Here is a 27,966-nt window from a genome sequence, read left to right as displayed (position 1 = left end):
AATTAGTCCTCTATCACTTTTCAGGTCATAATGACAAGGGCAAAGTATAGTCTATTAACTCCATCTAGTTTTTAGTTAGTAATATTGACTTTCACTTCCTTTTTAAAACTGCATAAATCTACTCCATGAAAGTACCTCTGTATGCAGCACAGGGCATATTAAAGCATAAGCAGAAGTACAGATTACATTGATATTGTTTTTTCCCCAAAGTTTCAATCGGGAAAGCCCTCCTTAGTCTCTGGTATACAAACCCAAACACGAAGCGCCACCTTGTGGGCATGATTTTGAGTTGATATATATATATATATATATAACTTCCATTTGCAGCCACAAAGGTGGGTGTACTTAGCTTTTGCCCCACTGTTTCTTCATTTTGGCTTTTTGTGTAACTGTGACACGATGTATTGTGTGTAGTATGTCACGTCTTGCTGTTCATCTGAGGTTATACTAAAAAGTGTTATTTTTATATTATGTCATAATGTGTAAAGTCTTAGAAATGAAATACTTCATTCCTTATGTATTTTTATCACGACTGTCTTATTTTTTACTTTGTTGTAATCCCTCCGTTTATTTCTTGGTGTGTGCTCCATGCAGTAGTAATATCAACTTAAACTGAAAGTTTACTGAAAACGTTTTATTTTGGTTTTATTTTTTTAACCGCTGACCGGAAGTTCTGTTTGTGACATCTGCGGAAAACGTTAGCTAACTAGCTAGCTCATAATAATAAGGTGCGAGGCAGGCAAGGGAAGATTACTGTCGCTTTTAAGGGGTTTCGGATCATTTTTAAGAACCAGAAGACAGGAAACAGGGTGGATACGGTCCCGGAGGGCGTGGACACGCGTGTCATTTCTCTTAAAGCTGCCCTTTACGTGCTGCGGAACAAGCAACAAGCTGTGCTCAGACTGAATGGCCGAGGGCTTCTCAGGTAACTAATGTGCAGTTTTAATAACAGTGACTCACAGGAACCTGAAGCAGCCTAAACCGACTCTTAAATCACTCTGAAGTACTGACTTTAGCAGCTTCGCTAACAGTTACACACTCTCTTGCTAGTTGTGTTAGCTGGACAACCTTAAGCAGCCTAAACATAAACTTTTAGCTGACGCAGTTTTCTGTTCACTTGCTCTGGGTTGCTAATGTTAGCTTAGCATCTCCGAGTGATCGTGCAGTTCGTGAATGAGGTAACGACACGTGACAGCCGGGGAACTTTGAAAGGCAATAGCACGCCAGATGATGGTACGCGTTGCTATCCATAAAATCGAGAGCTGTCATGCTAATTTCAAACTCCATAGTTTCATTACTTGTACATATACTGACCTTAAGGTTTTAAATTGCACACAAGAACAGATCGTCCCCATATAGTTAAGGCATAGAGTCTGGGTTTACTCTACTCAACAGAACTCTTGATTTTGGCCATTTGACATACCGAAATGTATTTTAGGGTTTCGTAAACAAAACGGTATTGCAAACCACAAAAAATGGTCATGATAATTTTACACCGGCGGGTGCAAACATTTTTCCACATGCAGGAAAAAAAAATCTGTCTATAACATTATTTGCTCATGGCAAAATGTTATTGCACTCTTTATTTGTCCTATGCAATTTAAAATGTCATCTCATAAGTAAATAGATCACAACGATCCCCGAAATTCTTGCAAAATGACAATAAATGATGTTGTCCTGCCTAGTTTAAAGTTTTAAGTGTTTTTGCTCTAAATATATTTGATGTTGCTCATAACTTGGTTCTGTTTTCTTGTTGCAGACCCACCTGACCTCAATCCAGATCTGACGCAACATCAAACGTCACATCAGCACAAACCCAGAAGAGGCCGACCCAGACACAGCAATGACAGACACCTCAGTAACAACAGTAATGAGACCTGTCATCAGTATGGACCCTTTAATCAGGGCACTAATCCCCCTTTTAGCCATAGATCAAATTATGAAGATCATCATCGTCCTCCTTACCAAGGAGGAGATGAAGGCAGAAGGCGAGGCAGAGGAAGAGGATGGAGAGAAGGGAACAGAGGAGGTTCTGTGCCATGGCGGCAAAGACCTGGAGGTGATCCATACGGTGGCAGCAACAGATACATGAGTGGTGTCCATGCTTTTGCACATCCCATGGGTGGTGCTGATGGACCCAACTGGCGGCGAGGAAGTGCAAACAGGGATACGGAACAAACTAATGAGGACCAGGATGCCCAGGCTAAAAAACCAAGGAAGTTTAGTCAGGAGCAGCGAAAGGGAGAACATAATGGCAGTTGGAAGGAGAACAACACCACAGTGGAGGATCAAAGGAAGAGAGAAGACTCAGAGTCCCAACATGACAATAATCAGAGGAAACACACTGACCCAAAGCGACGGCAAGGACCAATCAAACCACCCAAACAACCATCACAAGAGGAGCCAGGCTCAGAGAAGGGAGCCAGTGGCCAAGATGACTCTGATCAGGGGCGAGCATCTCAGGATTCTGCAGGCAAAGGTGGAAGAGGCTCAGGAGGGAATGCTCCCCTTCAGGCCAGAGGGGGGAGAAGAGCAAACTATCAAAACTACAAACCTGGTCAGAGGAGCTGGAACAAGATGCCAAAGAGCAAAGAGACGCAGACAGGTTTGACTCTTACTTCTGTAAAATGTTGTCTGGCGATCAAATTCCCCAACTTATTTTACATTTCTATCAACGTTTTACATTTTTATATTGTTACAGTTTTGTCAGACACAAAATGTTTAATCAGAATTTATTGATTTTTTTTTTTTTTTTAGGAAACCTGGTTTCCTAACAAACTAACATAAGTTAGTTCAAATTTCCCCGTATTTTGCTGTTAAGTATTTCATATTCACTATATTTGCAGAAAACATTCCTTTTTGGTTGTTTTTGGAGGATTTTTTTTGTCCCTTTTTAGTAACTCTAGTTCAGTTAGTTTTAATATTGGGCCTGAAACCAATGTTTAATGTTATGTTTTATTGATTATTTTGTTTGTAAAAAGGCCAGAAAATAATTAAAAATGCAAATCAAGCTAAAAAAAAAAAGCCCAAGCCCATGTTTTATAGTGCTTACTTAGTGTAAAAATCTTAGGATGTTTGGTTGGAAGCAACCTGAATTATTGATGAGTCTGTCAGTGAACTAAAGGACATACGAGCAGAAAGTTTTGGATAAAGCTCTGTGGGTGGAAACGAAGTATTTGTTGCCATCTTCTGAACCTCTGATCTCTTCCTCCGCAGGGTGTCTGATTGAACAGCTGTCGGAGGAGAAATACGAGTGCATGGTGTGCTGTGACGTGATCCGGGTCATGGCGCCGGTGTGGAGCTGTCAGAGCTGCTTCCACGTCTTCCACCTCAACTGCATCAAGAAATGGGCTCGATCGCCAGCCTCACAGGCAGACGGTGCGGCGTGTGAACACAGTGTTTACTCTGTGTGGGAGCATTTTAGTGTAGTCTGTGTACTCAGCATAGCGAGCTCCTAACAGTGGCTGGTACTCGGTGTTCAGGGATGGTCACTGTGACGGTAACTCGTGCAGTGAAATTCCTGCTGCTTCTGCAGTGCATTGTGTTACATTGAAAATGGAGAGGCCAAGTGGATTTCTGTTATTGTTCCCATTATGAATCTGCGCTATACAATACAACACGTCACCTTCTGTCCTTCATCATAGGAAAAAAATATAGAAAAAATGTTTTAAGCTACATTTAAGGCTAAGTGATTTTTACTTTAGTGCCACAGATGAAAACAGGATCTGAAAATGTGTGTACTGGGAAAGCACATCCTTCCCAGAGGGTGACCCTTTCATTCAGCGTTATGCAGAAAGGAAAAATGGATGCATGTATGTTAAAGTTCAGCTTTTTTGTATCAGATTCAGCTGAAGGTTGGCGCTGTCCAGCCTGCCAGAATGTTTCAATGAAACACCCGACCTCCTACACTTGCTTCTGTGGTGAGTATTTGTTTAATTCAAGCATAGATATACACCACAGCTGAGAAATGGTGATGAACTTGCTCTCGGGTTAGACGATTTAATGAAATTGTTATCATATCCCACTGACTCCTTCCCAAAGCTTCGTTACGTTAAGTTTGCCACAGAGAGTGATGGGAAGAGTTGTTCCGTTTGTTTCATTGGCAGGTAAAGTGACAAACCCTGAGTGGCAGCGTACTGAGATTCCCCACAGCTGCGGTGACATGTGTGGGAAGAAGAGAAGTGGAGTGGACTGCAACCACCCCTGCAATATGTGAGCCTTAAAAACACAAAGCTGCTTCTAGCTTCAAATTACGTTATTAAAAGACAGTAGGGCTTCAGAAGTTCATCGATAACTTTTAAGAATGTATTTCTTTGTGAGGTTTGCTGTGAAACTGTTTTTATTTGATGCAATTTTAGGTCTACTTGATGGTACACTGTGGGAGCATAAGCTGTTATATTTTAAGAGACAGATTGCATGTATGGGAGATATTTTATTTAAAGTTCACCCCAAACACTCCCTTTGTGGTCATATCTCTAAAAATACTCTTACTCGCCCCACAGACTCGTGAAGCCTTTGACAGACTGTAGTTTCTGACTGAGCTTGTTATTTCATTGCCAATAAATGTATTTTATCTGCATTTGGGGTTGGGGTCCTTGGTAGCAGATGTAAAATAAAATGGAATTCAATTGCAGACAGATTTTATAGATGACTTCAGTGGCTTCATAAACTAGTAACTCTCACTTTGCAGCCATGTTGTTAATGCTTGTGGACATTTATTTTTTTTATATATATATATATATATATATATATATCTATCTCTAAATTAATGGGGACTGAGCCATATTTTAAATATGATTCATTACTTGGACTTATTAATGTATTACAAGGCTGGTAAGAATCCTGTCTTACCAGGTTTGGTTAGAGTAACTCGCACACCTGCTGTTCACATTTATACTTCAAACCCGTACGTTAATATGTTCTTTGTCTTCTCAGCTTATGCCACCCTGGACCTTGTCCTCAGTGTCCTGCCTTTGCAACGAAATCCTGCATCTGCGGGAAGACGAGGTACTCGACCTCTGATCACATGTGAATCTGTCTTTTTATCCTTTTGGATTTTACTTTAAATATTTCTTAATTCTAATTAAATTATGTCTCTCAAGTCAACCAGTGCGCTGCGGTCAGGCCACTGTGCTCCAATGTGACAAAGTGTGTGGTGCTGTACTCAACTGTGCTGAACACACCTGTGTGCAGGTGTGCCACAGCGGGACCTGTCAGCCATGCCAGCTGCAAGTTCAGCAGGGTGAGTCTCACTTTGGTGCAGATAAATAGCTGAATTTAGCTTATGGAACATTATAAATGTAATGAACTCTTTTGCTGTTTTTATGGGCAGTTTGCTTTTGTGGCGTGACCGCACGGGAAGTCCCGTGTGGCACAGATAAAGCAGGATTTGATGGTTCGGGACATTTCTCCTGTGGAAAAATATGTGGGAAGTAAGTCCAACTCTTCAGCACTAATTCTGCCCATCTAAAGCTTTTATTTTGCTCCTATCACAGCCGCGTGTATTTAACTGCTCTTTTCAGGATGCTAAACTGTGAAGCCCACCGGTGTCAGCAGGCATGCCATCGTGGCCCGTGCAAGTCGTGCCCGCGCTCACCAAGCCTGGTGAATACGTGTCCCTGCGGTCAGACGCCGCTGACAAAACTCCTGGAGCTGGGTTACTCTGAGCGACGGAGCTGCTCCGATCCCATCCCCTCCTGCGGGAAGACCTGCAACAAACCCCTGGCCTGCGGCTCGAGTGGTGAGAAGAAGTGCTGTTCTGTCATGTCGAAATACTCATAGCATCAGTTAGAATTAGGAAATGATTTGAGCCTCATTAAGATTGCAAAAACAGGATCTGAAAATGTGTGACAGGTGACGCTTTTCAACAATATGTGCTGTGGCAGGAGAAAACAGGTTCTTTTCTGTCATCTGTTTTAAAGTAATATTGATAAAATGGCGATGAAGCTTTTAAAATCCAGAAGAAAGCCAGAGGAAGTTCAATGAGAAAACGGCAAACATCATGTCACTAAAGCTGAATGAATTCCTTGATCTTTCCCCTGTAAAACATCCTGTTTTTTCTTTTTATTCTCAATCTTCAACTGGCTTTTGTTTCTAAAAGAAAGCAACTGCTTTCTTCTCTGTGGCCTGTTGTGGTTGTGCAAACAGGATGTACATCATGTTAGGCCTGTTTTTGTTCTTGCAGCCTGACGTGAGATAATGAACTTGTGTTATTTCAGACATCATCCATCTGTGCGAGAAGCTGTGCCACGAGGGCAGCTGTGGGCCCTGCTCTCTGACCTCAACTATCAGGTGCAGATGTGGCTCCAAGACTAAGGTTTGCAGAAATATCAGCAGCTGTGTTTTTTCTCAGTTCCATTTTTTTTTAAATTTTTTTATTTTGAAGACACTGAAGATTTGAAAGATTTCTCCTTTACTTTCCAGGAGGTCCCATGTGAGAAAATCCAAAAAGAAGGTGAGGTTTTAATAAATATGAGTATAGCCCACCCTGAGCTGCCGTCCTGTGTTTAAATCCTGACTTTTGTCTCTCCAGAGGAGCTCGTCTTCACTTGCGAGAAGCGCTGCAACAAGAAGCGCTCCTGTGGCCGACACAAGTGTGGGGAGCTTTGTTGTGTGGTGAGTGTTCATTGAATCTGGGTCAGTGTTTTCGACTTTATGCTCTCTGTTCTCACACACACATATACATTTATTTTTCTCTTTCCCTGACTGGTTCTGACCCCAATATTTTTGTCTCACCCGAACCAACTAACCATTGTTATTGTCCAGAAGAAAGTGTGTGTTAAACATAATAGCTGTTATCTCAATGAAATGCAACCATGTGACACACATGGCTGGTTTAAGTGAGATGGTCAGTGAATTCCCCATCTCGTCCTAAGTCAGAGCTGCACCCATTCAGCTCTCCTTACACACAGAGGTGTGTATGTGACACAGAATCATTGTAAACCAGCAAGATTATGTGACAGGTGCAGCAGGGATGTTACGGATGTTAGTCTGACTTTGTGCCATCTGTAGAAACAAGGTTTGTCTCAGCGGTGGGCAAACCATACCACCAGAAGAGTTATTTTTAAATAGCTCTAGACCCAAAGAGACCTGCATGGAGCATATTTTGCTTTAAAGTGAGTACTTACTTAACCAACGTATTTGTAATGTTTGGTCTGTTCAACTTAATGGTTTTACCTGCTATAACAACCAGCCCAACCCAACTTTGGGATAAAGAGTATGTCTTCTCTTATCTTCTATATTGTTATTGCTGTGTTGCCTTAATTAAGTATAAATTAGCCAATCAACATTATTAGTAATTGTAATGTTTTTTTGTTTTGTTTTTTTACCACATGTGAACAGCGGTGTGGCCCCACTTATATCTTAAGTGGGCTGCACCAGTGAAACCTCCTTTTTGTCAGTGTAAAGAACTTTAACGACAAATTTAATCCCTGAGATATTTTTAATATCAGAAAAAGAAGCCAATTTCAAAACTGCAAATGGTGCCAAGCGGGCCATGTTTTAATCTTAGGCGGGCAGATTCTGACTCCCGGGTCCTAATGTTTGACACTCGTGCCCTAGGGAGTCATTAAATGCATATTAATTTCACACTGACTGCAATCGTCAGCTGATAGCAGCCAGTCTGTATTTGATTTATGCATAATTTAGCTTTTTAGTTAACAATTCTTAATTAGATTGAGGGTCTGGCAAATGCAAAGCCGGCAGGAAACATCTCGACACACTCGCTGCCTTTATACAGTCACGGCAAGCACTACAGGAATGACTTGCTGTGTAATTGTCCAACAACATCCAGCTGACAGACGAGCAGTGAGGAGAAACAGCCAGAATAAACAGTAATAAAGGAAATGGGTGGACATTAGTAAGAAGGAAAGAATAGTGAGGATATGTTACTGGGTTGGGATATGACTGAATTTGAAAGCTGAATTGCTTTGTAGCTCTTAATTACTTTGCATCATGCGGGGGTGACTCTACGTTTAAATTTCAGCTTGCAGCAGCCTTCTGATAAGAGTGTTTTTTGAAGCGCGTGAGGTGATGTTAATGTTTTTGTCCGTGTGTTTTCAGAGCGTGGAGCACAAGTGCTCCATGATCTGCGGCTACAAGCTCAACTGTGGCCTCCACCGCTGCCAGGAGCCTTGTCACCGTGGAAACTGTGAACCCTGCTGGCAGTCCAGTGAGTATCGAGTTCACGAGCCAAGTCTCTGAAGTACCACAGATTTATTCTGTCTCACTAATTTGAAGCTTTAGCTGTATTTTGCTTGGCGTTAAGATGCCACGAGTGTGTCACGAGTCCCACTGGGTTTTTAGGTTTTGATGAGCTGACGTGTCACTGCGGGTCCACGGTGCTGTATCCACCCATCCCCTGTGGAACGAAGCCACCCGAGTGCAAAAACGTGTGCACGAGAAGACACGAGTGTGACCACCCAGGTGGGATTTAGCTGTAGCTCCTTACATCAGGGTTATTGTAGTTTGTGTGCTTCCCAGTTAGATTTGAAAATGTTCAGTTTTAGTTCAGTTTTCTTTAGTTTCAGTGACTCAGTCTCAGTAAACATGGCCATCAAAGACTCATTTGTATGTTTTAGATAGTTTTAGTTTAGATAACCTCGGTTCACACAGCAGCTGTATCGAATAACTGTTAATATGCTCCTGACATTTGCCTCTGATTTAGTGTTTCACAACTGCCACAGTGAGGAGAAATGTCCTCCCTGCACTTACCTCACGCAGAAATGGTGCATGGGAAAGCACGAGGTAATGTTCCCCGAGCCCACTGATGGCACGACTTGTTTCCTGTTTTTGTTCTTGCAACTGAAGCGACACCCTTTTCTCTGACTCACAGCAACGCAGCAACATCCCGTGTCATCTCCAAGACATTTCTTGTGGCCTAATGTGTAATAAAACGTTGCCCTGCGAGACGCACCGCTGCAAACGCATCTGTCACCGGGGAGAGTGCCTGCCAGAAGGCGGCTGCCAGCAGCCCTGCACGCTGCCTCGTCCAGACTGCGGCCACCCGTGCGCTGCTCCCTGTCATAAAGGCAGCAGCTGTCCACGCACCACCTGCACTGCCAAGGTACAGAGCAGTGCCACTGAGAACAGCTGGACTTCCAGTGGCTCAAAAACAGGTTACAGAGTTTGTACAGATGTTCTCTGTCACATCAGGGCTTGGGTTTTTCAGCACATTTTCCCACCATCAAAAGTTCCTCCTCTCTCTAATAACTTATTTCCCTCATGCAAATGTTTAGTGAATAAATTCAGTGTCACATCTGCTCAATAGTCCAGCTGTGAACCCGCTGTTTTTGCATGAAGGCTGAGGACATGTGGCGCGGTGCTGTGTAACTGTCATAAATGGTTAACTTGGAACAAATAATAACACATCAGTGGCAGGCTTCAGACTCCAGAGGGAGGCCATTCACAGCTGCACGAATTCTTCGTGTGAACTGACCTGACCTTTTTTAATTTGCGTATTTGTGCTCTTACAGAAACACTTCTTCTCCAGGGAGGAGAAATCTAATCCTTTGTGTCGTTCGCAGGTTGCGGTACAGTGTGAGTGCGGTCGTAGAAAGGAAACCGTGGCCTGTGCAGAAGCAGCCAATTCATACCAGAGGTCAGCTCTGCTCCCATGTGTTCAGCTTTTTTTTTGTGTTTTATTCTAGACCTCGTTTGGCATTTCTCTTTTTGGCGACATATATATTCTGTTATAGCTGTGAAAAAAACCCTCAGTCTTCAGGCTCCTGTAAAAGCTCAGATTCAAGGAGTTCAGTGTTTTTTGAGGAGCAGCCAATCAGAAGAAAGCTGGCTTAAAGTCAGAGGAGTGTTAAAGAGCTCGTTTCAGACAGTGGATGAGCTGAAGGGCACCACCATGGCCCAGTTTAATAATAAGTAAAGATTATATTAGACTGTGAATGATGCAAAGCTACTAATGTAGCATCTAGGAATAAAATTAGAATTTGAAACGAGCAACATTTATCCGATATTTTTGGTTTTGTTGTGCAGGTATGCTGCCATTGCCATGGCCAGTAAGCTTTCGGACATGCAGCTCGGTGACTCCATGGATATCGGCCCGCTGATCTCTAAGAAAGAGCTGAAACAGACGAGGTAGAGTGGTGCAGGGAATTAATGATTTAAAGCTCGAACCAGAGGTCTCAAACTCAAGATGTGAAACATTTGCTGAACAGGATGTTCGAGCTTAATTATTTCAAGATTATTTGAACAACAGGCGAGTCCTTATGTGTGATGGCCAAGATGCAGCTCTTGTTTGAAAGTAATTATGTAAATAATTTCCTGGAGAGGGCCAGATTTCGTTCTTTAATCCATTCAGTGGATTACTTTGAACTGCAGCTGAGGTGTGAAAAGCAGTCATCCTAGAAATGCGATGCTTTCTCAGGCTCGAGTGCGATCAAGAGTGCGCCACTTTGGAGAGGAACAGGCGCTTGGCGGAGGCGTTGCAGATCGACTCGTCTTCTGACCCCTTCAACGTTCGCTCCACCTCTGCGTACAGCGACAGCCTCAAAGACGACGCCAGGTCTGATATCTGTTTTACTCCACGGTGACGGTTATGTGACGCCATGTTTGGGTTAATATTCAAAGTCAGAGGGAGCGCTGCACTGAAACTGCAACTCTGCTCTGCTTGCGTTTCAGAAAAGACCTGAAGTTTGTCACAGAGGTGGAAGAGGAGATCAACAATCTTGTAGAGCTTGCTAATAAGGTACGATCTGTATTTGAGTCTCCTTTTCCTGTTTAGGGGTGAGGTGTTATTTAAGAGCTCTAATGTGATGTAATGCTCCATCTGGTGGAGAATCTGGGAGACTGCTGTAGTCCCAAGTTTTTAGTGGTGAAGCATTTTACTGAGTCACTCGCATTAGTCAGTATATTTGCATTCAAGTCAGTGCAGCATTTGTACATAATTACCCCATAAAACATTTTGTTTTAAACTGAACTTTAACCCTAAGTTTTTAAATTTTTGAAACTTTAATGATCATTAATATAACATGTATATCATGTTCTTTCTAGTTAATTAATGTCATTTGCTCCGTTTAGCCACGATTTCTTTATATTTTTGTTGTTTACTGCTAAGGGATATAATTAGTAAAACAGCTGGGCTTTAAGCTTAATGTGAGAAATACCTTATTTATCCCAAACTTTGGTAAAAAGCTGTTAGAGCAGCCAAAACATTAAACACAGACTCTAGCTTAAATAAAGTGGAGTAGACGAATAAAATAAAATGGCATGATGTAACAAAATACCTCAATGTACAAACTACAGAGAAGAGAGGAGATAAATTTAAGAAAAGGGAAAAGATAATATGAAATTTAAAAATAGAAGTTTTAATTTGATAAGGTAAAATGTATAAAATAGAGTAAAACACTGTATAATGCATATGGAGCACTTAATAAGTAAACCTTTAATGAAGGTTAAACATAAAAACATAATAATAATAAAAGAAATCAATAAATGGATTAAGTACAATAAGTCTAAAAATAATATATGATGATTTAAAATAAACATGTAAATAAAATGCAAGAAAAGGTCAAAATTAGGAAGAATCTCAATAAAATTCAGTGACATGCTATATAAAAAGTTTCGTAAAATACAGTAGGGGGCTTAGTATTAAAAAATTAAAAGAAAATGAAGGTTTAAAAAGTAAAACTATTAAAATACAAAAATATGTTATGTTTAAAGTGGCTCTGTTGAGCACACGAGCTCAGTATTGTTGCTTGCCATTTGAAGCGGAAAGTCTGGATTTTTATGGAATGGCTCCTCAAGTCGGATTTCCAACTCAGGAAGTTGGAGAACCCCCACCAACCCCGACTTCACAATCCAAGATGGCAGCAGTGTGTAAATATCAGTAAAAGTGTAAAACCTAGGAGGCAGTAGTAGGTAATGTGTACTATCACAGTGTTTGTGTATTTGTGACTTGCTAAATAAGCTGAGCACTGAGCGCGCTCCATCCAGAGCTGCAGCCGGTGTTTAAACGGCTTTATCACGAGTGATGGATGAATGGCTCTGGTTTGTTAAGGAGCAAAACAAAAAACTTTTCTTTTATTTATTACAAATGATTGATTATTACTTTTATTACTATCATTTCTGATCCGCATGGAGTCATTAAACTTGGTGTCAGCCCGAGGTGGAGACAGTGGCCCTTTACGGCTGTGTCACTAACAGCTTATTTAGCTTCATTATTTTGTGCCCCAGTTGTTGTATTTTCAGCTCTTTTGTCACAGTTTCCAAGCTCAAATAAGCGAGTAGGAGACTTCTCGGGCAGGTGGAAACGTCTCCACGTATTTATTTATTTCTTCCAGTCCTCTGTGATTCACCGAGGCTCTCTGAGAGACCGACATTACTGCTTTGATTTCTTTTCCAAAGGACTTGTTTATTACTTAGCTGAGCCTCTTTTTGGAACGACGGGTCATGAATGAAACCTTTTTCTGCCCGGGAGTCAGCTTAGTGAAATGTTTTATCTTATTTTCTCAAGGCATGTTGTGCTGACTTCACTGATTTCATTTTTTGGGCTCTTTCTTCCCTAAAAAAACGAGTTATTAAATCTACTCCTCTGCTTAAATTTTGCTAAAATCCCCTCCAACAGCCCTCTGGCAAAGAAAGCGATTCAGTTTTGTACCAGCTGTTGTTCTCTTTTACTCTGAAAAGTCAGGTCAAATGTGCCTACTGACCAGTCTATATAAAATAGGCCACGCGTGCACTACAAGCTCAAAAGTACATGGACGCTTCAACTCGTATGTATAGACATTAAGCTGCTGCTGTAACAGCCTCCACTCTTCTCCCTAAACCTTTCACATGATTTTTTTGGGACCTGCCTGCAGGGATTTGCTCCCATTCAGCCACAGAAACATCAGATAGGGCAGCACAGATGTTGACAGACATGAACTGGATCACAGGCCAGTTCATCCCAAAGGTTTTGGATCTAAGCCCCCCACCAAATTTAAAAGAAAACAAACACATTTCTTTATGGACGTGACTTTTGGGCGTGAAACAGTCACGTTGAACCAGGAGGATCCCAAACAGTGAGGACAAGGCTGAAAGTATTTATGAAAGTGATAGATTTGTATCACTTCATACCAGAGGTCAGCTCACAAAACGTGATTTGTACTCACGTTTGTAGTTTGGAGCAAAGTTATTATAGTAAAGTTATATTAAAACAAAATAAAAAGTTTGTTGTCCTCAAATCAGCAAATAAAATAAAAAGTAGTGTTTGCTAAAAAAAATAAAATAACAATGAGATAATACTTGAAAAAGTGATTTTAAAAAAAGCAAAACAAGTATTTTTATTTTGTGATTTTATTTATTTATACAAAAACAGACATTAAAAGTTAGCATTGTTTTTAAGATGCATTATATCAACACAAATATAAAAAACAGAAATAAAACAGAAAACGGCATGTACAGTAAAATGGAAACATTGAAGGATGATGATAGTAATAAGACAGTAACAAGACCCATTCCAATGATCAGATGTGTTTTTATTCCCGGTGGCAAAGTGTTTCAAATTTGTGGACCTTGAATTTTAAAAGAGGACCGACCAAATGTTCTTTTACATTTGGTAACATACAATCTCATTAAATGCTCCCCTTGTGGTTGCAGCTTTACCTGCTAGAGTGACTGAATTGGGGCCATTTAAAAGCCAAGAAAACATGAAAAATCCAAGCGCAGGATGTTTCGCAGCTGGACAGATGTGTTAATGATGTGCTACCCTGTTAGCGAAGCTGCTCCACTGCCTGTCCGGTAAGCGGTGCAGAGAGTAGTCGGGGTTATCGATGATAGATGACGGTTTGTTCAGCGACATCCTCGCCACCTCTGATTCAACAGCTTGCAGCCAATCGCAGAGCCAGCCTTCCCGATCAGTTAATTCAGTCTGCTCGTGATATCAGCAGACCACAGCAAAGTACGCTGAGCTCCCCACAATCGTTATGAAATGGAGCCTGTTAATCCCCTTCTTGTGTACAGCCTGTGCAGGAAATGTCCTTAACTAAACACAACCAGCCCGAGGAGACTGTGGTGCATGTGAACATCATGTTTGTTGAGACTAGTGTGTCTGTGGGACTGTGAGTCAGCTGCCTTCACTGTGTCTGGACTCTTATACCTGAAGCACTTGCATTTTGCTCCTGAAACACAGACTCCCTGCTTATTAATTCTCAGTTTTGTACATGTAGTACACTGAAACATGCAGGCATCTCTCTGTTCATAAATGCATACTTTCATAGCAGCGTTTGGTTATGCACTATAGATGAAAATATTGGGGGGGAATTTTCCACAGTCGTTAAAAAACAGATTGAGCCGACCGGCTGAGCCTGAGAGAGCCTGCTCCAAAAGCACCATCACCCCTGGATTTCAAAGAAGAGTGTGGAGCATTTAAAAGACCCTGATCACATGATCAGACCAGGCTATTATAGACTGCTATTATAAGGTCACAGCGGGTCCATTATGTAGCTAGTTGTGTAGGGCTTTATATGCAATTAATAAAATCACATGATTAGAGAGGCTGACTGCTGTGGTAAGGTCTCAGCAGGTCATCAGCTGGCACTGAGGTTAGAAGAGGCAGGAAATGGAGGGTGGAGAAAAGCGGTGGAGGTGGTGGAAACGCACTTGAGACAAAAGGCACTGGTGGTCACCGTGGTGATGGGTACACAAGGTCTGGGCTTGTTCCCAAAGAGCCAGGTCTGGTCAGAAAGGTCCAATGCAACAGAGCCATGAAATAAAGTCCAAGCAGGTGTAGAGGTGGAGAACGTGAGCAGTGGTGGAGCTCTGATAGCAAGGAGCATGGACAAGATGGGAGGGGACCCTCCAGCGCAGGGTCACCTGGGCACACTTCCTGTCCAACTTGGCTCTGGACAAGTTTCCGTCTTCTCTGCAGCTGCCCAAAGGCTCTGACAGACAGCCGCTATCTGTGGCATTATGACCAGGTGCTGAAGGCGGTGGCTAAGAGTTTTAGCTTCAGCCATCAGCACCAGCAAACACCATCATGCTTTAAAGAAGACTATATCCTTTGTGAAACCTGCTGTTTTCCTGTTTCTTTACTCTTTGCCGCTTAACTACTCACACTATTTTCTCGGCCGTCTTCAGCAGACAGTTCAACTTTTTCACCTGTTTTCAACTCATGATTTCCACTACACGGCATTTTCCCAGGAAATGTAACTTTTTCTAGTCTCACAATAAATGTTTGATTTTTGCAGTGAATGAAAGAAGCTTCGAAATGTGAGATTTTAAAAATTCAAATGCTACCAAGGTTCTTAGCAGGAGATATATTTCTTTAATTAACAGGGATAGCGCCTGTTAATGGACATCAGAAACTATAAGATGTGAACGGGCTAGACTGAAGCAAAACTGCTCCCAGCCCAGGTCAGATCAGACTTCAGTGAACAAATATGTACAGGAACACAACAAAAACGTCACACAGAAGTGAGTTATAAGTGGTCGCAGACCTGCTCTTTACTGCTATTGGTAATAATGACGGTGAGGGGGTCGATATAAGGACTAACATACACAGACATACCACTAAAAATAAACCCCAAAACTAAATTAAGCGCCAGATTAGACTTTTCTTTGTTTGCCTCGTTTCTGTCTTGTGACACTTAAAACAAAGCAGTGTTATTTAAGGCCTGAAGAAGAGATAAGAAACCAAAACAACAATCAAAGAAAGTCTGGTAAAATAAAAAAAATCTGTATTTGTGATTCTTCCCTGTCATCTTGTGACTGCAGACTTGAGCTGCGACCTTTTAGAGGTGCCCGACATCACCACGAATGCGGCTTTGTAGCTGAAATGCAACTAAACATGCGAAAAGCGAGCATGACCGTAGCCTTATGAAGCATCCGTTTCTGCAGGGAAAGCAGTCGAAGAGGAGCCACTGTTTCCCGCCGATGAACCGAGAGCATCGGAAGATCATCCACGAGCTGGCCGAGGTCTACGGCGTGGAGAGCGTGAGCTACGATAACGAGCCCAAACGCAACGTGGTCATCACGGCTCACAAGTGAGAGCGCGACTAAATATACGAGCGCCGTTATCATAGATGAGAAATGCGGTAATCGTGGAGTCGAGGATGTGCCTGTGTATCTTGTTTTGTTTTGTTTTTCTCGCCCAGGGGGAAGTCGGCCTGCCCGAACTCAACCCTGACTTCACTGATAGAGCGAGAGACAGCTGCACGGGCTCCTCCTCCCATCGCTCATATCAAACAGCACAGCAGCAAGTAAGTGTTAATCTGTGGTTAGAGAGACTCTTCTATACGACTCCAAAAATGTCCTTAAACAACACTCGGAGACGGACTGTCTTACTTTCATGCTGCTGTTTGTTAGTGTCTTTCGCTGCCTGCTTGTGATTCTTCTTTTTGTGTTTTCTCATCAATTAATCTCCTGCCAGGTCTGCCGGTGGAAGCACCTGGTCGAAGATGGTTAAAGAAGAGCCCGCGATCGATTATTTTGACGTCCAGGACTGAAAGTAAAAACAAATCTTCTGCCAAAAAGTCCAAAACTCGTTTCATTTGCATTCATCTGAGACCAATAATCATAATTTCTCTGGCTTCTTGTTGATAAAAAATAAATGTTTGGAAATATTTCAAAGCTGCAATGGTCTCTGGGGAACTCTCACTCTTGTTATATGTGGGAGGATGAATTGAGCCCTTGAATTTTGACATTAAAGTCCATGAAGACTTTCCCTGTTTGAAAAGCTCCTGCGTGTTTTCTTTGCCTCCCTGGTATGCGTTTTAATAAAAAGCGAATTCTTCCCTATTTAATGGGTGCAGATGTTGATATGAAATTTAATACATCGGCTCCAGAATATCTCCGATGTCCACATTAGGTGCTCTATCGCTTACTCAGGGTTAAGTCTGTATGGCAGGGATGTGTTGTTGTTCTTTCTGCAAGGCTTCAGGAGGGCGGGTGGGTAAGAGTCAGTGGGCTGCATTGCATAAAGAAAGCTTTGCTCCAAACACAACTATGACCCAGATGTGGCGCTGCACTTTGTGAAAACTCTTCCTGGGTAAAACGTGAAGGCACTCGGAGGTCGAGCTGATGCAGCAGGATGTGTGTCGTAGATGAGATGAGAGCGTAGATCCTGTTCTCCAGCTAATGGACTGTTTCACCCACTGCTGCGGCCTGTGAGGTTAGGATGCTGAGTCAGGCAGACTCCAGCACTGAGTGGACACTACAGGATGGACAGCTACTCGCACACTCTGTGTTTGCCGACTTAAAGGTTCTCATTGATTAAGGCCTCTCCTCTCTATAGGTACATGCTAATGGATTTCAGGATACTAACCAGCTTTCTGTACAGATGTTCTCATTTTATTTTATCACCTTTATTTAAGCAGGAAATCCCACTGAGGTCAAATCTCTTCCACAGTGGAGACCTGGCAGCCGCATAAATAAACACAACATGATGGATAACATGACAACTCACATTTTCTCCATAACTATATTTGTTTAAATTCAATAATATCTTTTTTTCTTGTAAGGGCTTTTCAAGATTTTTTTGCATCAATGACATTTGGAAAATACACATTTAGGTGTTTACTTCTACACATGTTGTCAAATTGGTGCATAAACAATGACTTTTAACACATTTAGAAATGAAGGAAGCTCACGAGATGAATAAATGTTCCTTTAATGTTAGTAAGCAAGTGGGAGAAGATTTGTTGCTGTTGTTTATAATTTATACTCTAGTTTTTTTGTAAATTTATGCTTATCCAACAAAATCTTTAAATCAAAATCTCAGATTATTAACTGAAAGTTGTTTTTGTCCTTTTTTTGTTGTTGTCAGTTTCAAGTTATCTTCTCAGCGTTTTAAATTTGTCTCAGACCAACCACGAGTTAGCGTTATTAAGTTTTGTGAAAATGACCTGAAATTTTGAGTTGCACATGTCAAAATAAATAAATAACCCCAGTGCGTAATATTAATGTACAATGGTATATTTACTGATGAGAGATTTTTAATGAAGTGGTCAGAGCAAGACTGTCCTGGGTTTGAATCCACCGCCTGGCTCTGTGCAGTCCAGCTTCCTCCCACAGTCCAGAAACATCCATGTTTCATTAACTGGACCTAACTGGTTCGAAATTGGCCAATGGGTGATAACGGGTAATTTATGTGTTAACTTTACTACTCTTGAGTCAAATTAGTACTCATTCACTGACAAAATTCAACATTTAGATATTTGAACAAGTGGAGTCTGGTTTCATGATGTTGCTCTTTACATTTTTCACTTGTCCACTTCAGCAGCACCTGCATACACCAAACTATTCAATTATTTTTTCAAGTTTCAAGGTTATTCATTTATATAGCACTTTTAAAAACAACAGTTGTTGACCAAAGTGATTCCTTTCAATCCTGAAGGTTTCTTTTTTTTCTTCCCCATCCTGAGTTCCAGAGTAGAAACACAGCAGGAATAGACTTTTTCTGGCAGTTGTCTGTATTTCGTGATTCATGAAGTGATAAAAAGATATTCCTAATATGTCAGCAAATACCCCTTTTCCACATAAGTGCCAGTGTTCAATCTAGAACTGGTTCCATGCATCCTTAGCCTTAAAAGGACCATTACCAGTGCCAGAAACCTGGCACCAGCAGACTGCTGGGCCACATAGTTAAAACCACTGACACCAGTAGCTATGGGAGAGGCTGCGGATTCAGGTCACAGATGATTTTCTTTACCCTGCTCCATAATAACCAGGACTCAGGCAGAACTGCTGCTAAATATAAAACTATATTATTTATGCTGGCTTTATCCACTTTATGCAAACGAGTGCATATTTACACAGACAGTCCCCAATCTGCAGACACAATTCTGATTTTTGCACGCATTTCTAGTTTTGTTTAAATCATTTTTCATGAATATTTTACAGCTCAAATGAAGCTAGTAGAACAAAACGTTTGGTAATAATTACACAGAAAGTCCAATATTATAAAGAATCAAGTTCAAAAGTCAGAGGTAAGAGCCGGACAATGAGCTGCCACAGTATATCCACCACGTGTTATAAATCTGGCTCATTTCATTCATAAATCTTCACTCTGGCACTAAAAAAAATGTGTGAAGTGATAACTTGTAACTGCCGCGTGAAGCATTAGTAAATTATCCATTAAAGCAGCAATTAGCCACAACTTAACAGCCTCTTTATCGACGGCTCCTCATTAGAAAGTGGAACAGATCTCTCGGTTAGGGAGCTGGTGGTGCTGCTGCTCCTTTGTTGCTGTAGTGCACCGGGTTTATCCCCCCCCCCTCATCCCGCCTCCCTCCCTTTTGTTCCTGCACTGCATTTACATGTACAGCATGTGTTTGGAGCAGGATAACTTGAAATCATTTCACTGTGCGCTTTGGGTTAAATAAAAATCTTCCCTTCCTCCCTTAAAATAAAAAATGAAAAAAGAGAGAGAGCGAGAGATGAGGATAATTTGATGACACTCCCTGCCACTGGTAATTTTTCATTATATCGACTCTCCAGCAGAGACCGCGCCTGCGCTCCTGCTCCCTTCCGAACAAGGCTTCACCAATCCTGGCTCTGGCTCCATCCCCGGCTCGGCGTCCCACAGGCCAGCGCTAATAAGTCGCCTAGCTGTCCAGTAATGGGGGAGTGATCGAGGGGGGAGACGCTTGCTGCTGTGTGAAAGCCCGTGAGGAAGTTGAGGGGAGAAAAGCAGCTCCACGCCGCGCCGGACCGGACAGCTCCACAGAAACACATCCTACAGTTGCCGTTGTTGAGTAGCCCTTAAAAAAAGAGAAAAGAAAAGAAAAAAGGGAAGAGAAAAAAAGCGCACAGTGATGGAGAGAAAGGTATGGATGACGCTTATGCTACCTCGCGATACGTTAGCGCGGTTTGTTTTATTCCCACAGTGAGTCTCCGCTGCTCTGCCAGCCGCATCCACCATTAAAACTACTCTTTATGCGTTTAGGCTTCATCCTGTAGGCGCAGTCGGATTAGTGCGCACCGGAGTTTTTTACCTCGTCTCGCTTCAATTTATTGTGAGCCTCAAAAAACAGAGAGAAGAGAAAAAAACAGGGGAAACTGCAATTTCCACCTCGTGGTGATTTTAGCCTCGGTGTACAAATGTAGCGTGATGTGGTTGGCAATATTTAAGGGGGGCACTGTAGGCTCTCTCTCAGCCTGTCTGCATCATCACAAGGCACAGTGTGTAGTTGCAGCACCTCACCCTCCTCCACCTCCACCTCCCACCCCCTCCCTTGTTTTTTTTTTTTTCGTTTTTTTTGCAGCACACGCAGACACCAGGCAGCTCGGCTTGTTAACCTTGACTGGTGTGAGAAACAGACACTTGAGGAGTAATAGATGGGATGCACGGCGAAGCCCCTGCCATCCTCTCGCCTTCTTCTTCTTTTTTACGCATGCCTTTAATCCATTACCCCTCCCTCCTCCGTCCCCCCCGTCACCCCGTTTTGAAACAACAATATAATGTGCTGTTGCTTCTCTAAGTGTGTCCGGTGCAGGGGGGAGAAAGAAGAAAGTTTCAGTTTCACTGTGTTAATCTTCTGGCAGTCTGCGGTGCACTCAGGAGCAGGGGGGGATTTGGGGGTGTACAGCTGCTGAAGCCAGATCTGCTTCTGCTGATCCCAAGGAAAATCTAATTTTTATATTAAAGCTGCAGTCAGCAACATTTCATCTGGAGGAAAAATAAATTCTCTATTTTTTGAGGAGAGTCTGCCAACATAGTTAAGGCATTCACCTCTATGCAGCTTAGAGTGAAATAATTGATGCTATCTGGCTTAGGACAGTTACCACTCCCATGTTTGTCTCTTAAATGTGATTCAAGTTACCTGAAGGTGGTTTATATTGCAAAGTAAAGATAAAAACCCAAACTGTCAGATGATTCTTTATGAGCAAGCACTTGGCGACTGTGGGGAGGAAAAACTCCCATTTAACAGGAAGCCTGTTGGCCTGTCTTAATATGGATGCTGGAAATGTCCTAAAATATCGAACTGTTCCTGAATCTTCTGACCGCTTTTCTTTGAGAAGTTTGCACATTCTCGCTGTGCCTTTGTTTATCTCAGTGGTTCTCAAACTGTGGGGCGGGCCCCAAGGCACTGCAGGTAGACGTGGATGGCCAGGTGATATATATTGCAGGGTGAACCTATATAAAGAAAGAGTTTGTCCTCTGTATCACTAAAATTTATCTGGGATCTTTATTTTAATAATTGATAAAAATGTTGCATGCTCTGTTATTTTTAGCCTCAGTAGCAGCTGGCCTGTCAGAATTAGTTTGAAAATACTGGGGTAATTGGTGATTCTACATTGGCTGTAGGTGTGGTCAGTGTAGCACACGTTACAAAGGTTAATGTGGTGGGTAGTTTAGATTAATTGGAGGGATCAATGAGAGAGCAAAAATGGGTGTAAATGCCACTTTATTCTATTCCAAAAAGATTTTACATACATGTTATTTTTTTCTTTTTAAGCTGTACAGATTTCAAGGTGCATGCTGCTGTTTCCACCTGCCCTCAGGCTTCAAGCTAATCTTAGCCAGAGACATTATATAAGGAGGAGACAGGGTACACAAAGTATAACATCCAAGAGGAAAACGCTTGGAAAAACATATTTTGGGGCCAAAGTTTGCATGTTTTTCTGGCTGCGACTTGCTTCTAAAAGGTCTGTCACTACCTGATTTGTTTTACACATGTGCAAAACTTTATGTACTTCCTGTCATCACAGCAGATTGCAACACATTAGAAAGACTGGTTTTCTTGAAGGTGTTGGGTTAAAATTAGTCTCCTGCTGTTGCCAGATGTCTGTGTTCTCATCTATATCAATGCTGTAACGCTCTATACTTCATATTTTTGCTTTTTTCGCGTATCTTTTTAAGTAGATTTTTCTCTGTTAGTATGTTTTATTTATTTAGTTTTTTTTTTTTACAGTTTGATGAATACTTACACAGATGTAATTAATTTTTCATACTTTGTGTTTTGTTTTTTTTTTAAAGCCAACATTCTTGTTCATGGAGCACAAAACCAGCTTCATAGAAATTCTTTATTTGCTTAATTAGATCCATATATTAACCAAAACCAGAAAACAATGTGCCTTTTTTATACAGAAAAAAGCTCATCTTCTATGTAATAACTAGTTAAATTAAATATATATTTAAATATAAATTTCTTTGAAACACTTCTACAAACCCTTTTATCTGCAGCAGTTATGCAGTGTATTTGTCAAGACTTTTATTGTGAAAGGAAGCAGCGTAGTCCTTTTTGCATGTGCTTAGAGAAAATTGAGTACGTATTAGAGATGGCACGATACCACTTTTTTATGTCCGATACCGATACCGATATCATAAATTTGGATATCTGCCGATACCGATATGAATCCGATATAATGTTTTTTAATCAACAAAACTGTTTTTTTTAAAATATCTTGCTGCATTTTGTATAAGTTCATACTCAAGTTTAAAACAACAACTACACTAAAGCTATTCTGTTATACCTATATGCAAAAAAAAAATATTTCATAGTTCAGCAATACTGATCAATTTAATAAACTTAAACCTACACCATCCTCCCTATTCTGGTATTTTAAAGAGTACTTAGCGTAAATATTAAGCAACCTAACTAATAGGGTTCCAAGTCCCAGCAACAACAAAAATAAATAAATAAAAAATAGGGAACCACCCCTCACACTCCACCTCATGATGCTTAATCAACGTAATCAACCTTAATTTGATGCAGTGTGAAAAAAAATGCACAGAAATCAATTATTTTTCAAGAAATATTAAATAGATTCAACATCTTTCTTCAACAAAATTGCAGACTGCACAGATGGTACCTTCCCAAAGGAAAAAGTACTATAGCTTACTAGGGTATATATATTAGACTTAATAGTCACTATATACAGTAATGGACTTCTATTCATTTTACATCAAATTAAAACTTTGGGTGTAAGATTCGGATAATTATTTATTAAAAGCTAGACATTTTAAATGAGAATAAGAAAGAAAAGTATGTCTTTGTGCCCCCTTTTCCCTGTTCATGCCCTATCGGCCCCCCTGGCTAAACTTTGCTAGATCCGCCCCTGCACAGTTACCAGCCGTCAGCTACGTAGAAAAAGATCCTCGAGTAGAAAGTAATAATAAATAAATTCTAACAACAGCTTATCAAGCTTAAACGTGCTGCTGTTGTTCAGCCGCTAGTTTCCTCTTTCTGGTGCAAAGTGGACCAAAAACAAACAAGAGAGACGGACTTGCGACAGAAAAGCCGATCAGCTGATCGTTAAGCAGTTTCATGATTGAAGTAGCAGCCAGAAGAAGCAGTCGCTCCATATATGTTTGGTAAGCTTAACGCAGGAATGCTTTACAAACATTCAGAGATGGACTTACACACTTGCTTTACTTCTCTCGGGGATAACTTTGTCGGAGATGAAATGCCGGGTTGCTAGCGAAGCTCCACATGCTATCCAGACCACCGACAGGTCCCGCATGCCACAGCCGCTCTATCACGTGATGCATACTGCTCCGACGTGCTAACGTTCTGAGGTGAGTTACGGCGTGTTGCAAGTTTTGTGAGGTGCTTTCGTGATATTTAATGGATCGGATTAAATTTTTTATTTTTCTCCGATATCCGATCCAGTAATTTAGGTCAGTATCGGACCGATACCGATACGTAATATCGGATCGGTCCATCTCTAGTACGTATCGAGCAGCAATGCGGCATCAGTTTTGGCTGAAGTTGTAGTTTTATGGATTAATAGCCAAGCATACAGTCACTGGCAAAATCTTTGGATAAACGTGTTGAGCTGCTTGTTAACGCAGAGATTTAATTAGCCAATCACATGGCAGCCACAGTCAAGAGGAAGTTCACACTGAGCATGAGGGAGAAAGGTGGTTTATGTTTATGGCAGAAGAGCATCTCTGAACCTTGAAGCAGATGGGCTATAGCAGCAGAAGACCGCTCTGAGTGCCCCCCACTGTTAGCTATGAACAGCTGGTCGTGGCACACAGCTGCCCCTCCCTTAACCTGGTTCTGCTGGAGGCTTCGTCCTGTTAAAAGGGAGTTTATTCTTCCCAGCTGTCGCCAAAGCGCTTGCTCTGTATTATTGTAGTGTCTTTACCTTAACATATAAAGCGCCTTGAGGCAGCTGTTGTTGTGATTTGGTGCTATATAAATACAATAAAATTTAAATTGAGCTCTCCAAAAATAGACAATAGAAAACTGGGAAAATATTGACTGGTCTGATGAGTTTTGATTCCAGCTGTGATATTCGGATGGGAGGGTCTCAATTTGGATTCATTAGCATGGAAGACTGGATCCATCCCGCCTTGAACCACTGGTTCGGGTTGATGGCGGTGGTGTTTTGGAGTTGGGGATATTTTCTTAGCACATTTTGGGCCTTTTAGTACCGACTGAGTGTTTTTGCTGACCACGTCCATCCCTTTATGACCACAGTGTATCAGTCTACTAAATGGATTTATCTTTGGATAGATCCTAGGTAGCCATTTTCTAATGTTTCCCTGTTTATGCTAAGCTAAGCTGTAGCTTTATTTTTACCAGAGAAATGTAGAAGATGAATTGAACTTCTGTCCTTCTGTGAAATGTCTTTTAAAAATGGGCTGACTGTCTAGTCACCACATTTTAATTCCAACCTTATGAATTGCACATGGGCTGTTGACTACGCTGCTCTTTTTGCGTATCATTTCGTTTCAGTTTCTCGAGGTCTCGCAACCCTTAATTGAAAAAGCAAACTAAGCCATTTGATCAGTTTCCCTATCACATCATCGCCCTCGCCATTCTTCCTTCGACTGGATGCTTTGGGAGGCAATAAAGCGAAAAAGCTCAGAAGAGCCTTAAAACTTGGTTTTAAGCGGTTTGCATAATAGCTGTAAATGTGTTGATTTATGCCGCTCCACTCTGATTTCACATACACTCTCTGGAGTTATGAAGGACTTGGTGACTCAGCTGCTTGCTGATATCAGATGTTCTTCATTTTGATGCTCTGTATGAAAAAAACCACACAGACGCAGGCATTTGGGTGCAATTAGACAACAAAGAATATTGCATAACGGCTGTTATTTAGGAAAGCGGCTGCCTGCGTGTTCATTTTCCATAGGTTTAGTCTCTTGGAAGTGATCCCATTCATATTTCCAGCAGACTTTTTCCATATGGCATATACATTAGGTTTCCATGTGGCTGAGGAAGAATGTCCTACCCATTCGTTCTTATTCGAGATGGTATAGGAAGCTTTTGAGCTACTCTCTCTCGAAACGGCTGGTCCTTGTCAGCGCCCGGTATATGAAAAAACGGACTAAAATAGCTCAGTTTCAAACTGCAGTCTTCCCTGACCCAGCTGCTGGCACAGATATTCCCTTCAGTATAAAGAACGGAGAACAGTCCTATTAGTATGCAAGGTGCCGTCACAGCTTCTGAGGTCTGATAGGGGATCAGAGGATCGGCTCCTTTTACAGTCTGCTGAATGCTTCACGTGGCTTTTTAAGGAAAGTTGCACGGGAGGACTCCCCCTCTCCTCCACCCCCACCTCGGACACGCGCACGTTTACACCCCAGTCACTTTGTTCAGCGATGTTTGAAATTTAGTTTGGGACGCTCATCGAGGTCAATCAATGTTTCGCTGAGTGGATTCACCTCCAGAGTTTCTCAATCTTATTTATCACGCTGTTTTTCCACCAGCCGTGAGATTGATTAGGCAGACTGGAAGCCACACACATTTGGCTTTGTTTCCCAAATAGTAGGTCACCCAATTAAATGTTCCCTGGCTTTGTGTTTTGTGTTGTTTGTAGGGATAAATTAACAATAGAGCACTTCCTTTTTTTTCTTTCTGTTTTTTTGGGCTGGAGAGGAATGTGCTGGTTCAATGGGTGTTTGTTGCCCTGGACTCAAGTCTGCTTAAACTAAAACCTAGAAATGTGATTGATTTCATTCAATAGTACTTTTGTAATGATTATTCGATCAGGTTTTCAAGGAAAAATGTAACAAAAAAACGAAGATTCAGATGAAATATGAAGATTTGCTTCTTTTAATGGTTTTATCTGATAACAATTTGAATATCTTTGCTTCTGGAAAACAACTCTTTTGTGTATTCCAGCATTTTAAAGGCGTCGTGTCATCCTCAGCTCCATATTTTTCTTCTCTGACTCTACGATAATAGCTTTGCATGATTTATAGTTCAAAACAACCCTATTAATCCCATACAGGATCTTGGTGTAGCCCCTTAATGCATCCTTTGTCTGAAACAAGCTGTTCACTTCCTCTCATTTCAGTAAGCTTTCCTCTGATTGGCTGCTCCTCGCAGACAGCCATAGCAATGAAGGCTAGATGTGCATGTTAGGCATATCGGCTCTGCTTGAAACACAGCATTTACATCGATTTAAAGGACTTTGGGTTCAGAGTGATTACTTGTGCACATGCTGCGTTCATTATATAAAACACGGCCATTTACTTATGCTTGCTTGGCATTTCATTACGTACCCCTTGCCGATACTCAATTGGACCCCTTTTACATTCAGAACTGCCATAATGCTTCGAGGGACAGATTCAACAACGTGCTGAAAGTTTTCCTCAGAGATTTTGGTTCATATAGATGTAGATTTGTCAGCTGCACATACATAATTAGAATCTTCTGTTCCACTTCATCCCAAAGGTGCAATATTGGATTGAGATCTCTTGACTGTCGAGGTCATTTGCGTACAGTGAACTCGTTGTCATGATCAAAAAACAGTTTGAGAGTCTTTGAGCTGTGTGACATAGCTGAAGGCAGCAATCGGAAAATGGGTACACTGTCGTCATGACAGGGACTGACATAATCAGCAACAACAGTCGGGCAGGACATGGTGGTTAAATTATGGTCATTTGGTTCTAAGGGGCCCAAAGTGTGCCAGGGAAGTAACCCACACACCGTTACACCACCAGTAGCATGAACTGCTGATACAAAACAGGATGGATCCATGCTTCATGTCAGTGACGCCACCTTCTGTTCCTACCTGGTGTGGTCTTCTGCTGCTGTAGTCCATCTGCTTTAAGGTTCTACATGTTGTTCATTCAGAGATGCTCTTCTGCATACTTCGATTGGAACAAGTGGTTATCTGAGCTACTGTTCCCTTCCTATCAGTTTGAACCAGTATGGTCATTCGCCTTTGATCTCTGATCTCCCAGACAGCTGCTGGATATTTTCCCTTTTTCAGATCATTCTCTGTAAACCCTGGAGATCATCACTTTTCTTTGATCTTCAGCAGGTCATCTTGACTGTGTCTACATGTTTAATGCGTTGATTAGATTTTTGCATTAATGAGCAGTTGAGCGGATGCACCTACCAAAGTGACCGTAACTATATATTAATGATGGAAAATAAGAGCTCAATAGGTCAATTTTAAGTTGAGAAAACAAACTTAAGCATATAAAATCATGTGTGTTAATATTTGCATAGATTTGATAAAAATGTAGCACTTTTTTGCCACTAGTACTGTGATAATATCTGCAGTACTGCACTGTAGCAGACACACAAACACGCCGTATGTCTGCAGCCACAACACTGAACCCATAAACACCATTTTCAAATAATCCTGTAAACCTCCACTGTGTCATTTTCACAGATTATAGATTTTTGCGTTTTAAGTAGAGCGCTTTGTAACCTGATTTCACATTGCACTTCCATACCAACCAACAGATTATAACAGTGTTATTTAATCATAGTCATCTTACCTAAAGCCATAGCTTGGTTTCGTACTGTGTTTTTTCAGTTGTATATTACTTTCTCGGTTGTATATTAAACCCATTTATAATGCAGATAATGAGATTGTGCACTCGGCTGTGAGACAAACTGTCTTGGTCCTAATGGTGCTACAGTTCGCCGAGCGCTTGGTTGACCCATTTAGATGTTAACGCTCAATACTGCAGCACTCTTTGTTGTAGAGTTTGGTTTAAAAGTAGCTGCAATACGTGTGCATCTTCACAATGAAGCTGCAAAAGCTTTTAATTCTTATAAAAGGTGCATGAGCAATTATTTTATAAAAATAAATAAGAAAAACTTGTATTTGTTT

The 27,966-nt window shown here is 41.4% G+C and overlaps 1 protein-coding gene across 1 annotated transcript; it reads left to right on the top strand.

Moving 5' to 3' along the window:
• Window positions 1-692: 692 nt before the first annotated feature.
• nfx1 (nuclear transcription factor, X-box binding 1) lies at window positions 693-16,644 on the top strand. Its single transcript, XM_085362854.1, has 23 exons — window positions 693-925; window positions 1,760-2,605; window positions 3,217-3,378; window positions 3,843-3,920; window positions 4,107-4,212; window positions 4,936-5,007; window positions 5,103-5,242; window positions 5,333-5,432; window positions 5,523-5,740; window positions 6,219-6,316; window positions 6,424-6,454; window positions 6,533-6,615; window positions 8,062-8,170; window positions 8,305-8,424; window positions 8,666-8,745; window positions 8,834-9,064; window positions 9,525-9,598; window positions 9,988-10,089; window positions 10,379-10,516; window positions 10,633-10,699; window positions 15,829-15,974; window positions 16,086-16,190; window positions 16,361-16,644. The coding sequence occupies exons 1-23, from the start codon at window positions 907-909 to the stop codon at window positions 16,434-16,436; spliced, it is 3,201 nt and encodes a 1,066-aa protein (XP_085218980.1). The 5' UTR covers window positions 693-906; the 3' UTR covers window positions 16,437-16,644.
• Window positions 16,645-27,966: the final 11,322 nt, after the last annotated feature.

Source organism: Diplotaxodon limnothrissa, linkage group LG9 (genome assembly GCF_057381915.1).
Source record: "Diplotaxodon limnothrissa isolate DT_005_m linkage group LG9, D_limnothrissa_male_GT1.1, whole genome shotgun sequence".
Taxonomy (NCBI): domain Eukaryota; kingdom Metazoa; phylum Chordata; class Actinopteri; order Cichliformes; family Cichlidae; genus Diplotaxodon; species Diplotaxodon limnothrissa.
Note: the sequence above shows the minus strand (reverse complement) of the source record. Positions and strands in the feature narration are given on the sequence as shown.

Bases quoted from the DNA above. Each gene is read 5' to 3' on its own strand.
- nfx1 (XM_085362854.1), top strand. The intron at 5,741-6,218 runs GTGAGAAGAAGT...GTGTTATTTCAG, and splicing joins CCTGGCCTGCGGCTCGAGTG to ACATCATCCATCTGTGCGAG. The intron at 10,090-10,378 runs GTAGAGTGGTGC...ATGCTTTCTCAG, and splicing joins AAAGAGCTGAAACAGACGAG to GCTCGAGTGCGATCAAGAGT.